Source organism: Gouania willdenowi, chromosome 14 (genome assembly GCF_900634775.1).
Source record: "Gouania willdenowi chromosome 14, fGouWil2.1, whole genome shotgun sequence".
Lineage (NCBI taxonomy): Eukaryota > Metazoa > Chordata > Actinopteri > Blenniiformes > Gobiesocidae > Gouania > Gouania willdenowi.
Window position 1 is genome coordinate 19,756,269 of NC_041057.1, and position 19,532 is coordinate 19,775,800.

A 19,532-nucleotide genomic window follows, 5' to 3' on the forward strand; every position below is an offset into this window, starting at 1 on the left:
TTGGTTCTCCTCAGATCCACATTCAGCTCCTTGGTCATTGTCACATTGAGCTAAAGATTGTTCCACTCACTCCATGTGACAAAGCTGTCTACAGCAGCCCTCGTCCCCCTCCGATACATCCAACCACTGCAGAGTCATCCGAGAACTTCTGGAGATGATAGGTTTCAGTGCAGTAGTTGAAGTCCGTGGTGTAGGTGGTGAAGAGGAAGGGAGAGAGGACCATCCCTTGAGGGGCCCCAGTGTAGATGGCATCCTCAACTCCAACCTTGGGCTGGTAGGCAAACTGTAGCAGGTCCATGTGTGGTCTGATAGATGGTCAGAATTGTACCAGGATGAGTCTCTCCAGGGTCTTCATGATGTCAATGATGAGGTCAATGCAACCGGTCTGTAGTCATTGAAGCCACTGTGATGTGGCATCTTTGGAACAAGAACCAGGCACGATGTCTTCCACAGCACAGGGACTGACACCATCAGGTCCTGCAGCTTTGCCAGTGTGGAGCTTCACCAGTTGCCATTTTACATGGTCAGCTGCGATGTTAATCGTTTTGGTAGGAGACAGTGTGGGTGGAGAGGTGTCGCCACAGTCCAATTAAGTGTAGGTATTCGGGGAGCCAGGGGAGGAGGTGAGAGGATGGTTCCCACATTATTCTTCATCATGTGGTTTCCTGCTTATACAGAAGCTTAATGGAGAGAAGGAGGTCTGCCACCCAGAGATCATCATTTCATTAGTTGCTGGAAGTCGTTCATATTTTCATGTGGATTGGATCATAATTACTTGCACAAATACGCCAGTGAGATTTTTTGGGTCTTTTGTGTGGAGTCTGCATGTTCTCCCCGTGCTGCGTGGGTTTCCTCTGGATACTTCCTCCCACAATCCAAAAAAAGAAAACATGACTGTTAGGTTGATTGGAGTTTTTAAATTGCCCATAGGAGTGAATGTGAGTGTGAGTGGCTGTTTGTGTCTGTGTTGCCCTGTGATGAACTGGCGCCGTGTCCATGGTGTACATCCGCCTAGCGCCAAGTGTGAACCGGAGATATGCACCAGCAGACCCCAGCGACCCTGAAAAACTGGAACAAGCGGGTCTGAAAATGGATGGATGGATAGATGATAGATGGGAGCATCTACACAAAGTTCATCACAACAATGATGTCATTGATCGAAAAAAGAAAAAAACAAAAAAAAAAAAATGACAACTTCAGACCAAATTTGACAACTGAAACACAATCGACACTAGGCATGACAACGCTGTAAAAAAGACAAACACTTTATTATAACATACACACACGCACACATAACCAGTCACTGTCAAAATACGCCATTACATGGTTAGCTGTGAAAACTGACTGCAGTGGTTACAAAGTCAGACCGGAGTATTGCAACTGTCACAACACTCTACATGCCCATTACTGTAACATCTCTGAACAACTCACAACATACAGAGTAAAACTGAGCATGCCAGAATCCTGAAAAAGCTCAAGTAGTTTGCATAAAGTACTGTACAAAATGTTCCATTGCATATCGACCTACTGTACAAAAATGCACAGAAAGAAACAACCTATGTCAAGCTGATTTAGTGTCCAAATTTAAAATAAAATCTAGAACTAAATGTGCAGAAAAGATGGGGAAATATTTAATATACCTCAGCTATGCCTAATCCGACAAAACCTTTAGATTCTCACTTGTTTGGGTCCCATTTGTTAAAAGCACTTGATTTAACTGTGCATTAAGGCAACCATGACACCATTCAATGTTAAAACAAGGTAACAAGCTTGAGTTTTAACTGAACTGCCACAATGAAACAAGTTAGATCTTCGTACATGTGGCACTTAATGTGTAATTAGCAAACATAAGGTTAATGGGAGTTCTGAGTGAATTTATTCAAAATCTTAGATGTGAGCTACTCTAAAATCAAACATTGGACAAGAACAAATAGGAAGACATCATGAAATCATAAACGCTATGAATCCAAATTTATATATAATTAAATCACAGCTCTCAGATGACAGGAAATTGACCTAATTCATAGATGGGCCTACTATTTAGAGAACTTGATGAAGTAGTTCATTATGTATCCTAAAAATACATGAAAAACCCGATACAAGCACATTTATAATAATTACCCCCGGACTCATCGCTCAAACCCTCCTGTGGAATCACTTCTCATAGCTTATATGCAAATGTAGGAAAAAGCCCCATTAACAAAGATATTCAAGAAGACAAAACCCAATCTATTATTCTGAGGTAGAACTCCCACACAAGTTAATAAAAAAAGCCAAAAAAACATATTTGCAATTAAGTTAAAATAATCCACATTTATTTGCCACAACTTAAGCAAAAATATCTATTGGGTCACGAGATGGTCATTAGTGTTTGTCAAAACAGGTTTTCTGAATAAATTGTTGGGATAAGTATGAAAATAGTGTCAATAGAATAATTTAACATTTCCAATCTTTAAAATTTAATAAGAGATGGAGAAAAGGAGAATGGATAAAACAACAGGTGAACAAAAATCAAATCATTACAAACTCTAATATGACCATATTTACAAAAACAAACTGTATAAAAACTACCATCTCCACCTGTGGCGCACCTTTAGCATCAGGCGATACATTTTCAATAGGCTCATGTTCAACACACACATAAGGCAGCGTTGTGTTGCTGCGGAAGAATACTGCTTTCCTCAGACGAGCCTCTCTCTCCGTTTGCAGTTTGCTCGGACAATTTGCTTTGTTTTTTGATGTGGGGCGTCGGCTTGGGCGGTTGCCTTCCACGCCGGCGAGGAGGACCTTTCATTTGCACGGGAGTGTGCGTGTGTGGACAGCGGCAAGGCCTTTTCGATGTTGGTGGAGGAGGAGTCGAGAGACAGTTTGTTTGAGTTGTCTGATCTTGCTTTTCAAAAATAATGACCGAAGTGTCTGCTGGGGAGTCGACGTTTGGCCCCAGCTGTGTGCTGGCACAGAACGAGGCTTCGTACAGCCCCAGCGCTCGCTCCAGAGAGGTGGAACTTTCTCCTGGGAATGGCGAGCAAGTGTTCCCTGCATCGCTCTGCTGAAACGTAGCAAAGATAAAGATCACGTTTTACACAGTAACATAAACGCATGCACAAGCTTTGGTATTTTTGTTAATATTGTTGAAAAAATGATAATTGAACAGCTGTAACTGACACACTGTATCACTGTGGACGAGACACAACAATGGAAGTCAGTACAAATGATAAAAGAGTAAACTCACAGGAATGAATGCGCTTAAAATCATATTGGAATTTAATAGGGTATTCTGAATGGATTAAAGAAGCACAGGGCAGGATCAAGAAATAAGACTCCATAGTGACATGATGGTTGCTAGGGTAACTGCGTGCGTGAACTCTTCATAGTAGAGCAGCTGATGCTGTGACATTTATCGACTTGCCGTTCACGTTACTGTTTACTGCAAGTAGAGTAAGAATAACCAACCGAATCCCGACGGGATCTGACGGATCGGGTTTGCACGGATATAGAACTGGCTGATCTGTTCCGTTGACATTTACAGTTGTTTGTTAATAAAATAACAATAATAATAATTCATTTTATCATTTACCCAAAGATACTTAGGGGGTACGGTACAAATCTAGATTACCTCTTCTCGCGCTAACTTCCAGGATTTAATCCATATGTGCTGGCCTACAAAGCTTGATGAAACTGAATCACTATGGCAACTAGTCTTTCACAACTAACCTGATCCCGACCAAGTTTTTCTCTGGCTTAAATGTTAGCTAGTGATAAAGTCACGCCTCCTGACCAATCAGATCAAGCTGTCCAATAAAAGGTGATGTGTGATCATGTCACTGTGTGGATCTGATGTGACAGCTGACCATAAACTGTAAAAAAAAAAAAAAAAAAAAGACACCGACAGGAGAGAGATGCAATCCTTTCATTCACCAATGAAAGATTTATATCTGATGAACTAATAAAATAAAATAAGTCAGCTGATAACACCCGTGTGCATCAGGCGCTTTCACACCAATAAATTAATTAAATAATTCATAATGCTGACAGCCTCAGTCCTGTAGATAATATAAAATAATATCTTCCACCTTGTGATGTAGGCTGATCTGTATGAAAGCAGGATCACAGCCACAGTGGACATGTTAAAAAAAGAAGAGAAAGTGAAACTTATCAGAATGTCCGTTTATTCGCCGTTTATAATCTCACAAATGTAAACATTAACATTCATCAATTCCTGCATTAATAACTTTCTGCTTTTGCTGCAGCACCAGTGGTGTTTTTGCTCTGAATTATGAATTTTAATTCTTCATATTTTTAACCTTAGGCAACACGTAACCGATTGGACCCAGGTTATGAAATGGATCAGGTCTGATAGCGAGTATAAAAGCTCCGCCTCCTGCACTACTGTTGCTCTTCCCTGTCATCATGGATTTATATTCATCATATTTAAGATCATAAGCTGTTCCTCCTGTGAAGACGCTCTCTGCCAGTTTTCTCCATTGATGGTCAGACGCTGCAATCTCCACCCCTTTCACGTGAGCACGCACAAACGAAAGTGAAATCACTTGGCTTAAATTAGTGTGTTTTGATCGACGTTCGTAGTCCAGCACCTATCTGGAAAGGAATGTCTGGTTTGTTCAAGCCAGCTAACGGAGCTTAATCCAATCTAGATTCATAGTATACCCCCTTAAAGTTAAAACAATTACATCCAAGTCAAAACAGAAACTAACAACAACAAAGATAAATACAGAAAATACATAACAATCACAAGTTGTTTAAAAGGGTGATTTTTGATGAGTGATTTGAACGTTGGAGGGTTGGTGCGGTGTTTGTGTAAGAAGAAGGATTTTGAAAAAGCAGGCTTACCACAACAACATAAAAACAATGTAAATGTGTCATTTTTTATGAGGAAAAAATTTGATTTTCAACTGAAGGGTTTGAGTCAGACTCAGACGAAAAAATGTGGCCCGACCCGCACTGCAAGAGTTTCGCGCATGCCTCCGCGGAACCAAACAGTAGTTTGGTCCTCCGTGCTTGTCTTCTTTCAGTCTCCAAGACGTCGTCGTCTTCTTTAATTCAGGCAGAGTGGCCATCGAGAACGCGCATCAGCATCATGTTATGTCACGTCCGCAGGACTACACGGGAAATTCGGGCCCAGAATGACGATACGAAATACATCACAAATCCTGCCCTGTTCTCCTTTAAATGGATTTACATTATTTGTTATGAATATGAGTATGAGTTGTATTAACAGTGGACAGTAGATGGACAGATTTGAACACAATGTTTTCCTTCCTTGTTTGTATTTAATAGATTTTTTTTAAACAGTTCTCATTTAAATACATTTTCAGTCTTATATCAAGTTTTGTTAAATATAATTATTTGATGATTTTTAGTCTATAAATGGAACAAACTCAAAGTCACTACAAAAGGTGATTTTATTTTTAGGTAATAATAACTAAACCAGTCATTTCAAGTCATTAAAAGACAAGAAGAAAAACATTTTTTTAAATCTTTTGAAAAGATCTGAAATCTTGACTGACACACACAATAATTTTTTATAGTCAAATTCTACCTGCACAGTAAAAAAAAAACAAACATATATTTTATATAATATAGTATTTAATGTAGTTACTTTTCTAACTGTAGATCATTTGGGGGGAGGAGGTTATATTTAATTCCAAAACTAGCCTTGATCTTGTTATTTTATAATTGGTTGGCTATTTTAAACATTTTTATCACGGTGCAGTCACCTCACTACCACTCCAGGCATGTCCATCCCTCATGTTCTTCTTCATACATTTCTTCTTCATAAAATATGCCATCCTCATGCTCCGCCTGTTGGCCCCGGAAACAAAGAGTAATGTGGTGAAGTCATGTGGTGAAGCCTGACAGACACTGGACTTCAGCTTTACCAACATATTCCCAAATGAGCGCATGACTTTGAATAGAATTAATGGACAATACGGTGAACAGCTGACAACAAACACACAGAGAAAGAATAGCCTGCACTTTTTCATCATGTCAGAGAAATATTGAGTATAGAATGCTGTTCGGGCATAAATTACATATGTCAGTGTTATCAACCTCAGTTAAGCTTTACTAGTGCTCAAATTTGGAGCACATGTACTTTATTTTGGTTTAATATTGGCTTCACTTTACCAGTGACAAAATTTCACTAGTAAGCCTTATATGCTAATAAGGCGGCCGGAAAAAGCAAATTCAGGCTCGTCATTTACTTATATTACAACCAATCATTGGGCTGGATTTAGTTCTAATCCCTTCTACTTCATTTGCATTAGCTTTACTTAGAGGGGACTATATATAAACAGTCAACTAGTACTACTTGTGAGATTTTAAATGTACTGGTAAACAAAAAATGTTGTGTTACAAGGAAAATGTTTTTGGCTCACTAGAGAGAAAGTAGACTTTACCCGTAAAGCAAAAATAAATATGTCAAAAATAAAGTAAGATACAATTCAAAGGTAGATATAAGCTGTACTGTGAGGAAACAAAACATATACTAATAAAAAGAAAACTATAATTAAACAAAAATGTATGTCAAAAATAAAAATGTCATTTAAAATAATGAGTAAAACACAATTAAAAGTTGTACTGACATGGATTATTCTGACTGCTCCTTTTTAATTATTCATGTCATATATGTATGAGCGCAGCATTGTCACCCAATTTCCCCTCAGGGATCAATGGTTTATTGAATCTGAGCAAGTTTATTGATTAAGTTTTGATCAACTTAATTTAAATGAACCTAATTTAAATCATCCTGATGACATCATTCCAGACCGTAAAGATTAAACAAAACAAAAAAAAAAAAACTTATCAGAAGTTATTATTATCCTACGATGTCTCAGACTCTACAATCCAAGAATCAATGGTCTCGTCCACAACAATAGAACAACTGTATCCGCAGATTTTCTGTGGCTCTGATGAGATGTTTAAACACTGAGCAGGAGAAGCTGATTAAAGCTGATCATGTTTTCACGGAGCACAGCAGCACTACACAAGAAACGGTCGGAGCTCCACAGACACGTTACAGTTAAGCGGGCACTGGTGGCTCTGTATTTAGGAGTCAGTGATTATTTCTGTCGTTTTTTGACAGTTTAGACAGGGTTTAGACTGTGTTTGAAGCAGCTAGGACGGGAGGGGGGCGGGCGGTGCACCATAATGAGCGGTCCCCGAAACATTTCCCCATTAAAAAAGTAATTTTCCTCACGGTGACGCCGTTTCAACCCGAATCTGTCCATTTCCGCGCTCAATGGTAGATTCCGTTTTCATTGGTTGATTCCATGCTTCTGTTAACGTGAATTTTATAGGGCCCTAGTGTAGTTGTTGTTAGCGCACTCAACTGAGGGGTAACTGAGAGGCTCGCTGCAGCGCATACAAGCTTGTGTCCTGTAACCATCTCTGATTGACCAGCAGCCCAGGAAGGCGGTTCTCGGCATTTCTGATTGGTGAACATATATATTTCACTCAAATGATGGAGACGAAAGAAAAAACCTCAGCATCTGAGGTTACGTTATCGAAGTAGTGAAAACCTTAGTATCGATGCCATTAGGGTTAATCATTCAGCCTTACCGAGTAGGAGGGATTATAACCAAATCCAGCTCCCTGATTGGTTGTGATATTTTTGAAAGCCAATGACAAGAATGAACTAGCTTTCCCCACCCCTTATTAGCATATATGGCTAACTAGTGACACTGCTTCACTCGTAGAATTATGCTGCGTTCACACCGGACGCGGCGCAAATTTCGAGATGCGGGCACCGTGCGAAAGCTTCTGCAATATTGAAAAAAAAGAAAAGAAAAAAGAATATTCGCTTTCTTTTCACCATCAACTATGGAGGACTCCAGTAAAATCGATGCTCTTAACCTTCGGTGGAAGCTGTAGAGCCGTCAAAACGCTCAACGCCGGCGTTCCTGGCTTCACCAGGTTAACCAGCGACACATCCAACTCGGTGAGTTTCACTGTTTTCTTCAGGAGTTGCAGCAAATCCTTCCTGGTCCAGTCCTGGTTAAAAAAAAAAAACTAGCGAGCCACGTCATAGAGCTCCGTGTGGTCACACACCACCACGATTATTTTCTCCCCCATGCTAAAATGGGTGAAAAGACCGGTGTCCATGTTGACGGTCTGACGTCATTGAAAACAAGGGCTCTCATTGGCTTTCGCGCATCACACGAAACATTTGCTGCAGTTCAATATTATCAACTCAGACAAACATCACAGAAAATCGGGGGCGCGCATGCCGCGGCCAATGCTTTTGCTGCGTGGATCAAACCACGCCTCCCAACAGGAAAAGACTTTGCCTCTTACTGCGTCTATCCCATTGACTTTGTATGACATCTGGTCGTGCAAACATTTTGTGCCGCGTCCGGCGTGAACGCAGTATTAGTGACATATTTCACTTCACTAGTAAAGTGCATTCACGTTCTAATTAATCAAAATTGTGTACATGTACTGTTAATTGAAGTACTAGTAGAGCTGAACTACGGTGGATATCACTGTTATCAAATTTATGCTCAAACAGCTTTCCATATTTGAGGGATTTTCCTTAGCACTAGCTCAGCATTTAAACACCGTCACATTTCCGTGTGGATTGTAGCGTTTATGCGTTTTGTCCTAACAACACTGACCTTTGGGCCTTCATACGTGTTAAAGGGAGTTCCTGGATATGGAACGTGGTCGATCCCGGTAGCCATGTCAACAACAATCTCATCTAGATGCATAGGAAGAGGAGGTGCTCCACGCTCCTGCAGTGCCAGGACAATGACTGTTGTGTTGTCTGCACGGAGCATGCGTTCCTGCCAAAACAGGAGAGCTGTACATCCCAGTCGGCGGGCACACGAAATTCCTCTGGGACCCTAAAAAAACATTTTGTTTAAAAAAAAAAAAAATGGAGAAGTCAGTTTCTATCATTAGGGTTGGTATAGGAATGCATTTTTAACCTGCAATTACAATATTTCACTGATTGATGAGTCAACTTTTATAACGTCATTGTCGAGTTATAACAGTAGCTACTTAATAAAAGGCGATAAAGCCTAAATATCATCACAATGCAATTGATTGGCATTATTTACAACTGAATAACTGTGCAGAATCTTAGACTTTAATGCAAATAGTTTATAAAGTTTAAAAAAAGTTAGAATATAACCAGGAATATATAAATGCATAATCATATTTATGTCTATTTTTACATACCACTAATTTGTCATGGTTGTGACACATATTAACAGCATTTTTGGGTGGCATCATATTCCATAATCCATCACTGCCAAGAATGATGTAGCGATGTCGTTTGGGGTCAAGGGTCATCACGGTGGTATCGGGCTCTGGAGAGACGACAAACTCCCCACTGTAAAAATCATAGCTCCAGAGATCCCCTGTCGACAAAAAAAAAAGATATGATTAATTTAGGGGTGCTGCATAGTAACCAGTGTAATAATTGTGTTATAATGTTATATTCACCAAGGGAGCGGGCGACAGCCAGAAAAGGGATCTGGTCAATGACGGTGCTCCTCCTTACGGGGCCATTGTGGGTCAGCCTGGGTCTCTTCCACACAACCCGGTTCACACCAGACTTTTTCATTACACTACAGTGGCAATAAAAAACATAGAAAGTGTGTTAAAAGCACTACATGCCTGCAGCCATGATGGATACAACTGCTGTAAAACTGCAATGATGTCTTTGCCTGCTTCTCACCTCCCACCGAGTCGCTCAATCCTTTCCCTTTCCTTAGGAAGCTCAGGTTTATGGTCCTGTGTTATTTCCAGTGCCTTGAGCGTGATATCAGAATCATTTTCTTTCACTCCGACCACTACTGCTGAATCTCCGACATGCGCAACATACATGTGAGAGCCACGGATCACAACAACGCTGGCTGTTGTGCCAGATGTACTTGGCAGGCCTGTGATGGTCTTTGGCCACTCCGCTAAAAGAGGAGACAAATCTTATTCAAACAAATGACAGCTTTGGAATGAGAACTGGGTTTTCATTCTGGAAAAAAATAATTTACAGGATAACGCATTTGCTTGCGATAATTAGATGAACTGCAAGAAAATCCCACCAAACTCATCACATGATTGAGTTATAGTTCGTGCTCAGATTACACAAAGCATGTAGACAACCTTTTTTGTGATATATTATTGGTCCAATATCAGCAAAACTTAGAATCGGATTATATCGGCCAGCATCTAAAATCTCTAATATTATATTTATATGTGTAGTTTTTATTGGATATGTTGATGTTATTTTTCTGGGTCTTCAAATGTACTTTGTATTTATTTTATTCAATTGTAGAATATTTCTATGTTTATTATTAAAATGTAAAGAACCCATTGGTTAATAATAAACGGGTCACTTTTTCTCATACATTAAATACTGTTGCTGACTATTCTGTTGGAATAATATCACTTGATGAAGCATTTTCCAACATTCCATAATACAACACAGGTAATAAAAGTATGTATTTCATGCCAATATCACATTCTATCACAATCGACCGATACCCAAGGCTGCAATATCAGCGTGATATCAGAAGTGAAAAAGTTGTACCAGAAACCCCTACTTCTCAATGGTTGAAAAAGTGCAAGAAGATTGTAAGGTAACAATAAATTAAGTAAAATACATTCAGATTTGCATTTACATCTGGCAAATGAATTAAGAAGACAGAGCTAGAAATTGTTAAACCAAACTACTGTAGTTTTGTGTTTCCCCTCTTCACAAATCTTTTGATTATGTACATTATTCTACTTTGTTTTTCCACCACCAGAAGATCACAATCACAACACAATGGTCTAAAAGTGAAAGAATGATTGGTTAAGCCGTTTCTGATACACTTTGATCTGACCTAAACCTGAAAAATAATTATTGCCAGCTATTTTGTATTATTTCCTTTAAGCATTAGTGGGTGTTCCTATTTTTTTTTCTAAGAAGAAAAGGCATTAAAGTATCGTTTCTAAACTGATGAATGCATGCTTATCTAGGATTGTTAGCAGATGATGAATGGCAGCTTGTCCAGAGGGAACCCCACATTGTGATATGAATAACTTGATAAACACCAGCAGCCTCCATTAATCTGATCAGAATAATTGAGCGTGACAGATGCTAGGAATTTTTATTGATGATCTTTTAAATTTTTCTCTAAAAATAAATTATTACGATTGTAAATTAAAGTATCACAGGCAGACAGCCACAAGATTTTATTTTCTGTATCATAAGGACAATCCATAAAAAGATGTGAGCACTGAAAACACATAAAATTGTTGATGACACACCTTACTTTACATTCAAACCCTGAAAATGATTATACCCAACTTAACAAACATACTACCCAGTTTGATCTCATATGGGCCAGACCAGAAATACACATGTTGGTGTCTTGTTTTTGCACGTTCACATGTAAGAAGTATTGTAAGTAACTTACAATATCCTGCATGTTAAGCAATTGATCAAAATTACTTAAATTTACAAACACATTTTTTCAAAACTTGCCAGAGTTCGGTCGAAAAAATTGTAAGAATATTCCAGGTTTTAGAAATAATTTGCTATTCAATATTAACTGCAAATAATGTAGTAGCTACTACAAGCCCCATCGTACTACTTTTAAGTAAAGGTTTATTAGTATTGCATTTTTGAACAGATATCTAGAAGGGTGATTTTGCTGTATTTTTCATAGCGAACAAAATCTTCCTGTGGGCCAAAGTAGATACTCTGGTTGGCCGAATTTGGCCCAAAGGCCTTGAGTTGAACATGTGTGTTATATAAGGTTTTCACGGCGCATCATCAAACCGGAAGTCGCCATATTGGAGGTACTCAGCAGGTAAACAAAGCAGATCCCGAACATGGAACGAAAGGAAATGGTGAATTATTGCCGTGTTTTTGGCTGTAACAATCGGTCAAACCATGAAAAACATTTGGAGTTTTATAGACTGCCAAAAGTTATAACAAATCAGGGAGAACAAAGTCAAAAGTTATCAGAGGAAAGGAGGGGTTTGTGGTTACCGAAGCTAAACCAGGATTGACAAGGCAAAAAATCTTGTCAGGTAAGTGAATTATTGATAGCAGAGGCTCTTTAACAATTTTCGAGTGTGATGATAATAACATAATTCATGTCAACCTACTGCATGTGGCATTATTGACTTAATATAATCACATTTCATAGCATGCTACAGTAGCAACACAGTTGTTAAAATGTAGAGCTAAAATGTACTGTATATCTAATTGTGTTCCAGGTAAAAGGTCTGACCTTTATCAAAAGGATGACCCAGATTGGGTTAGGGTTAAAACCAGGTAGTTGACGATATTAGGATACGCAATAGATGGAAGACTCTCCGGCTCGTCATTGATCCAAGACGAGGGAGCCAACTCTTGTGCATCTGCACCATCCAATAAACCGTAACTTTTCCAAATATCATTTCCTGCGGACCAAGTCCTTCCCTGTCTGCCTTTGCATCTACAAATGACATGATTGGTGAACATTGTAAACAGTGGCAAGGCTCGAGACTGTGACCAAATTGGTCACATATGCGACTTTTTTCAGGGTGTGCGAGTGAAAAATGTATCTGGCCGCATCCGTGTGAATGTGTATGGATGACTTTTTTTTGGTGCCAACACTGGAAAAGTTAGTGTAGAGCCCTGAGTGTAGTGATACCCGCTGCACATCTCAGCTCTGGAAGCACTGGTATTAGTGCCTTTTATAAATGGCAGTGGCTATTAGTACGGTTGCCGTATCAATATACCGACTTTCTATCCGTACGCAGAGCCCCTCGTTGGCCAGTTTAAGTCACGTGACTAAGAGTAAATCTAACCCTAAAAATTGTTGCGATATAGGGTATAACCTAATTCTAACACGGTACGTATGTGTACTTTGGTAACCGTACCAATAGCACCGGGGGTTGTCCGTACGGCAACCGTACAAATACACTTTCTTTGAAATTTGACTGTTAGACCTTTTTATGTGCTTGTTTTATGGATTTCTTGGACCCCGAGTCTGAAATAAAGCTATCTATGACGCATTTTGAGGAGACATTAATCCATTGCAGTGTTGACTTCCGAGTGCTTCCAATATGGCCGCGCATCCATGTTACTGCCCAAAACATGACGTAGCCTCATAACCCGTAACCCTCATTAAGACAGTGTTTCTCAAATGGGGGTACGCAATGGCACTACAGGGGGTACTTGAGAAAAGGAGATAGTTGAAAATTAATAGATAAAAGCATTAAAACAATAGGGTTTTTTTTCTTCTAAAAATTATAATCATAATAATGATGATGTAATAAGAGAAAGGGGGTACTTCAGTCAAAAAAAGTTTGAGAAAAACTGCTCTAAGACATCAGGACAAACTAGTTAATGGCAAAATTACTGTAAACTATTTCTGATTAACTAAAAGACTAGGATTAGAGTGAAATAATGGTTGTTTTGAAGCCTTCAATTGGTGTCTATGAAGAAAATATTGGTAGATAAAGTTTTAAAACAGTGCTTTTGGGGTTTTTTATTTAAAAACACAGTTGACAGAGAGCATTCGTGATTGGACTGTGGAGCAGGGGGTTGGAATGATCCCACCAGCTCAGAGTGGGACACTGTCTCATGTGACCCAGTTTACATTCTACTCGTGCAGGGATAACAAAGACAGCAGACAAGCACCACACTGCAGTAAACACAATATTCACACAGTGTATGGGACAATATAGCTGATCAACACTTACGCAGTTCTTTCCACATAGCGTGATGGCAGGCGATAAATCCCTTCCGCAAAGCCGCACACACATCATTGTTATCCTTGGACCAGAATCCCCGTTGTCTCTTCAACAAACCCCATAGGTTCTCTCTGGCAAAGTGTGCAGCCTCTCGACCTCCGTGACCATCAAACACAGCGAAAAACGCCATAGATCTCCGCGTGTCGACCACATGCTCTGCGTTGTTTCCGTCCGGTGCGGGCGGACTGATGTTTGGTAAACTCTCTACCCACGCCACGGAGGCTGGACCTGAATCCAAACTGAGCTTATCTTCGGGTGTTTCTTTGTCAGTGTGTTTAATGGGCTCCTCACTCTCAGCTTTCACCGGCTCTCCCGGTCCCTGTGACTTTGGATAATCTTCCTCTGGCGATGTCGGCACGTACTCGATTCTAATGTCGACCACATCCTCCATGTATTTTCTGCCTCCTTGCTCGGAAAATGCACTCATTCGAAAAACTATTGCGTCGTCCATGATTGTAAACGCCAACGGTTAACCGGTTAAAGGAAACACAGCATCTAGCGGCTATCTACGTCCCCCAGCCGAGAAATTTAAACCGTTTTTTGCCGCGATGTGCGGCCCAAGGCTTCCTTCATTTTTGTTTATCTTGTCTCAGACGCCGCGCCGTACGTGATGACGTCACGGCGTGCGCTTTACGGCAGAGGCCTGACGGCTGTGCTGCCCTCATGGATTTGGAAGACTGAAACCGCCCTATTAATATTTACCAGGTCTATCTACAAACACCATATATGTTATTTCAACTACAGGGTGATTTCCTGCCTTGGTTACATTAATTTCAACCATAAAATATACATACATATTTTAGTTATTTATTTTAATTCCATAACCGAGCAACAGTGATTTCCAACCAGGGGTGTGCGTACCCCTTGGGGTACATGAGCACATTGCAGTAGGTACTCGGAAACATTTATCGATACATTTCAAAATAATAGCAAAACATTCCCAGTTTCCTTTAAGACTTTAATTAACGTCATTTAGTACATTTTTAATGAATAATAATTTTAAAAAAATAAATTGACAGTAGTAATAACAGTGCTAATGCTCAATATAATACTGTTCTTGTAAATTATTAAAGCAGGATGATTAATTTATGTGAGATAATGAGTTAGCTTGAAGTTACACAGTATTTACATACTATTGAAGTGTTGAATTAGTCACATGAAAGTTGGTATTTTTTTCCCCGTTTTTTTAAATAGACATATTTTTAGTTTAGGGAAGCCTGCTGATACACAAATGAAACAGCATTTGGAATTTTGGAGACAGTACTAATGATATAAAGCAGCGATTCTCAACTGGTGGGTCAGGACCCAAAAGTGGGTCCCGGACTTGTACTGGGTAGGTCGCGGACAGTTGGTCAAAAATAATAATTTAAAAAAAAACTTAATATCTCTCATGTTGGACTATGTCTTTTATTTTGAAAGAAACTTTTCTTTTAACAGGCATGCTGTGAAATGCATGTTGCACAGGAAAATATATAGATTTATGTATCAAAAACTAGTATAGATGCATGTTTTCAACAGCTATTTTTGAAAAACTCAATTTGGTTGGTTGCCGTGCCTGTCGAGGCACGAGGCAACTCACTTCTACCGGCTGCGTTCAAAGTCAGAATACATTCCGTACGGCACGAGGTCTGGTTGCAGAGCGGGACATCTGTCTCCCGTGAGCATCTGTGTGGTGCCTGGTGTAAATTATTATTTCATAAAATGTACTTATGCTCTAGAACAGGAGTTTTCAAAGTGTGGGTCATGCCTCTGCTGGGGGGTGCCAGAATTCTTCAGGGGAGGCACGGCGTGAAAAATAAACCTGAAGAAATTGTGGTAGTCTTTCTCAGAAAAAGCAAAAGAAGAAAGGGGGAGAGTGTCTGTGACAGCTTGTATCTCGGTATTTCTGAGGCTTTTTGTCTCTTTCTCCTCAGTTCAGCTGTCAGCTGGTTAATGTGTTGTGTCTATGATGGGTTTCTCAAACATCTTACCACAGGCCTAAATGTGAATAGGTGTTGTGGGGGTGTGATGATTATGGTGATCCGCTCTGATTGTGGCAATGTCTACGATTCTATTCTCACCACTCACAATGTTAAAAGTTGATGTCAACAATTCCATTCTCACTCGTGAAAAGTACAATGTAGATATCAATAATTCAGTTCTAAATAGAAGATATGTCAATCGTTGATATCTACAGTTGTTTTTACATTACAGGTATCGTAGATGGAATTTCAGATGTCTAAAATGCAATTCTGACTCGTCAAAATAAAATTACTGCTATGTCAGCTTGGGATTGTAATTTAGGGGGTGCATGGTGGTTTAGAGATTTGCACATCCGATTCACAGCAAGAAGGTCCTGGGTTGAAGCTTTGCGATTCTGTGTGGAGTTAGCATGTTCTCCCCATGCTGCGTGAGCCGGAGATAGGCACCGGCAGACCCCCGTGACCGTGAAATGGGACAAAGTGAGTCTGAAAAATGGATGGATTGATATAAAAAACGGACTAGTCAAAAAACTTATGTGGAATGCAATAGTTGATATCTGAAATTGGACAACTCAAAATGTAATTAAACTCTACTGTTTAAAGGTTAAAACGGTTTGCCATAAGACAACAGCATTTTATCTCATGTTTGTACTTTATATACAACTTTTGCCATTTATTCGTACTCTAACTCTGTTAATTCTGCTGTAACCTTTGTTTTTACACTCATTCTGAAATGTGACTATTAGGCCCTACCAGAGCCGTGTAGAGAGAAAGTTGCAACAACGGAAGTTCGAAATGCTTGACCGTCACATGATTAATGTAGACTCAATTTGTTCCCGGAAGTTATTAGATACGCTGATAATAATTATATCCAATATGGCATGCTATGGTTTTCGTGCTCTTCTGTGACTGTGTTTTTGCTTTGTGCATGTTCAATAAGGAGATTTAGAAGTTTTACACTGACTTCCACAATAGGGAATTCAGTTTAAAACCAGCCTTTTTCCCCTCACCTATCCTGCTGCTGTTACCCCTTTTTTTCATCTAAATATGGGGCGCTGCTCTTTTGGCGACCCACAGTTCTCCCGCTCCTGTGTCCCCACGTTATAAGTGTTATATATGTGATTGTCTTTTCATGTTTTTCTTGGACGGGATTAAACTGAAATGGATTTTGTTGCTCTGTAACGTGTGCAATGACAAATGAAGTTGATTCTGATTCTTACCGTTGAAAAGTACATCACAAACTGTCTAAGCCGCACAGCTTCATTGCACTCCAACAGTCAACTGCTCACTTCCAGGAACAATTGTGAGGCTCCATGGACCGCCATTGGTGTAAAAAAAAAACAAAACAAAAAAACGAACCATTGGAGTATAGGGCTCTTGGCACTACTACTTCACATTTGTTAAATAGAAAAATTGTACATTTTGCGATGCTGCAGTAGTACCAGGTGGAGGCGGTGTTAATCCAGCAGTATCAACTTTTTATTCTTTTCTGTCTTCTTTTGCTTTCTGCAATCATAAAACATGCTTTAGATCCTTATCAGAGCATAATAAAACCACACATGAACATACATTTTATCTAAGTATTACATTAGTATGGACAGTCTGTTTGAGCCTTTCATGCTTATTACCATTCCACAGATGAACCATAGAAACTTCATAAGGTTTCATCCACATGAAAGTGTGCTTTGTATTTTACAAGGAGAAAGCCCATATCTTCATTTTTTTTTAAATGTTGGGAATTCAATGTAGGTATATATTGTCTTTTTAACTGTAACTCCAAGCTTTAATTTGGTTGATGGGTACATAAGGGATGTAATTCACATTTACATGAGTAACGGTGCCTTCTTAAGTGTTTCTCACTGTGGTCTAAAAACAGTGTACGTAGATAATCAATGCATGTCTTTTGATCATTGCTATACGAGCTTGCCTGCTGGATTTATTTTCTTTCAGGAATAACCCTGGCATGTAATGTAGGCTATACCTCTTTTATTGTATGTGTGAGAAGAGAGAGAAGATACATGCTTAAGTGGGAAAAAGGAAATTTCCCACATTACCCATTCTTTCTTGCCTCCACAACCACTTTATCCTTTAATACCTGAAGCTCTGACTTGACTTTAACCCTGAAAACCCAATGTTTTGGATTTCACACAATCCCTTTCTTTCTTTCTTTCTTTCTTTCTTTCTTTCTTTCTTTCTTTCTTTCTTTCTTTCTTTCTTTCTTTCTTTCTTTCTTTCTCACTCTCACTCCCATCAATAGTCCAGCCCTCAGAGAGGTCTCGTTGGCACATCGGCCACTATTTCAGGTGAAGAGGCAAAGTGATTTCCATGTAAATAGTGTCAGAATGTCATTTTCAAGTGAAGCTGTTCAGAAAATGAATTTCTTAAGAAGAGAGAGAGAGAGAGAGAGAGAGAGAGAGAGAGAGAGAGAGAGAGAGAGAGAGAGAGAGAGAGAGAGAGAGAGAGAGAGAGAGAGAGAGCGAGAGAGAGAGCGAAAGAGAGAGAGAGAGATTACTATGGGGCTATGACACCTGGATTGCATTCTCACAGATGATCCCCATGCAGCTCTTGTGTAATGGGCCATCCATAAAAATAGCCTTGTTTGGCTTCCGGGATTGTGTAGATGCTTAGGTGTCAGTCAACGCGACTAAAGAGTGGAAAGAAAAAAGAAGTGATATTACCATATAAATGAATGCTAATTTAGGCACTTGGCAATTCTTTTATATAAGCAAATCACAGGTGAATGTAATGTGACAATGTGTGTATGTCAGTCACCTTTAAAAAGCTATTTGTTTTCTTCATTGGGAGATATTTTGGTCAGATCATATCAGTCTCTAATTTCTGAGAGGCTAAAATATGTTGGAAAAACAGATTTTGTAAGTAACTTTTATGAGTGTTATTTTAGCGCTAATCACAGTTTGGATTTGTGACTTGGATCTTCATGTGTAATATTATTAATTTATTGTTTCTTTAAGACATAGTAAATATCATTATATCAGAGATGTACAGTAAAAAAAGTAGTAGGCTTAAAAAAAAAGTACAAGGCTCAAACTTGCGGCAAGTTGGATGACACGTGACACCTTGGGGCTAGGGGGGTATGGTAATATATTTAGTTGTAACATTTCACATTAATATTCATAATATATCTAACACAAGCACATTGACATTTATATATCTTACATATACCCTTACATTTGTGATTTTCATAACCCAGTACCCTGGATGCATGACTTTAATTCATGATTCATGATGATATTGATCATGAATGTTTAAAAAAATACATATTCAATTCCATAGAGAAGAATTAAAAACCCCTTCAAAATGTACTTTTTTCGAATTTGGTCTCTGAATTATTCTTACCAATGACTCTTTTCTTTGTTGAATCTTTCTTAAAGATAATGTTTATCTAATTTAGTTGAATTCAGTAATGTTGTGAATGTTAAGATTTATTATATTACAGGGGAAATGTTTAGAGAGAATGATTGTTTTCTTTCAGTTGCAGCCGCCAGATATTTGTTTCGACCAGCAGAGGGCGCTGGTAACCCAGTGTTCGGTTGGGACGCAGCTTTTCTGCACAGTGAAGAAGAGATGCTATGTGCTAGCAGACAGAGCTAAGAGAAAAACGTGACTTTTACAGATATTCACGTGATATTACAGATATTCTTTTGGTACTAAAGGGATAAGGAATCATTTATGAACATGTTTAAGAGGAGAAGGTGGCTATTCCGCCCGCCGCCTACGCTTCTGGACATCCCTGCCTTATATTCAATAGCCTTACACTAATTATCCTTATATTAAATATATCCTTACATAAAA

The 19,532-nt window shown here is 39.1% G+C and overlaps 1 protein-coding gene across 2 annotated transcripts; it reads right to left on the reverse strand.

Moving 5' to 3' along the window:
* Positions 1–1,242: 1,242 nt before the first annotated feature.
* On the reverse strand, positions 1,243–14,359 carry LOC114476145 (protein phosphatase 1D-like). 2 transcript variants are annotated; one of them, XM_028467445.1, is made up of 6 exons: positions 13,708–14,359; positions 9,704–9,932; positions 9,469–9,593; positions 9,202–9,383; positions 8,637–8,864; positions 1,243–3,046 (listed from the first exon to the last, which is right to left on the reverse strand). In XM_028467445.1, the coding sequence occupies exons 1-6, from the start codon at positions 14,207–14,209 to the stop codon at positions 2,630–2,632; spliced, it is 1,683 nt and encodes a 560-aa protein (XP_028323246.1). In that variant the 5' UTR covers positions 14,210–14,359; the 3' UTR covers positions 1,243–2,629. The 2 variants fall into 2 exon arrangements, with proteins under 2 accessions (XP_028323246.1, XP_028323245.1); XM_028467444.1 differs by having other exon boundaries at positions 1,243–3,049; positions 13,708–14,209.
* Between the last annotated feature and the right edge of the window lie 5,173 nt (positions 14,360–19,532).

Excerpts from the sequence above, each read along its gene's own strand:
- LOC114476145 (XM_028467444.1), bottom strand. The coding sequence starts at position 14,209 with ATGGACGACGCAATAGTTTTTCGAATGAGTGCATTTTCCGAGCAAGGA. Across the intron at positions 8,865-9,201 it reads ACAACCATGACAAATTAGTG|GGTCCCAGAGGAATTTCGTG; the intron begins GTATGTAAAAAT and ends ATGTTTTTTTAG. Across the intron at positions 3,050-8,636 it reads ACACGTATGAAGGCCCAAAG|CAGAGCGATGCAGGGAACAC; the intron begins GTCAGTGTTGTT and ends GCTACGTTTCAG.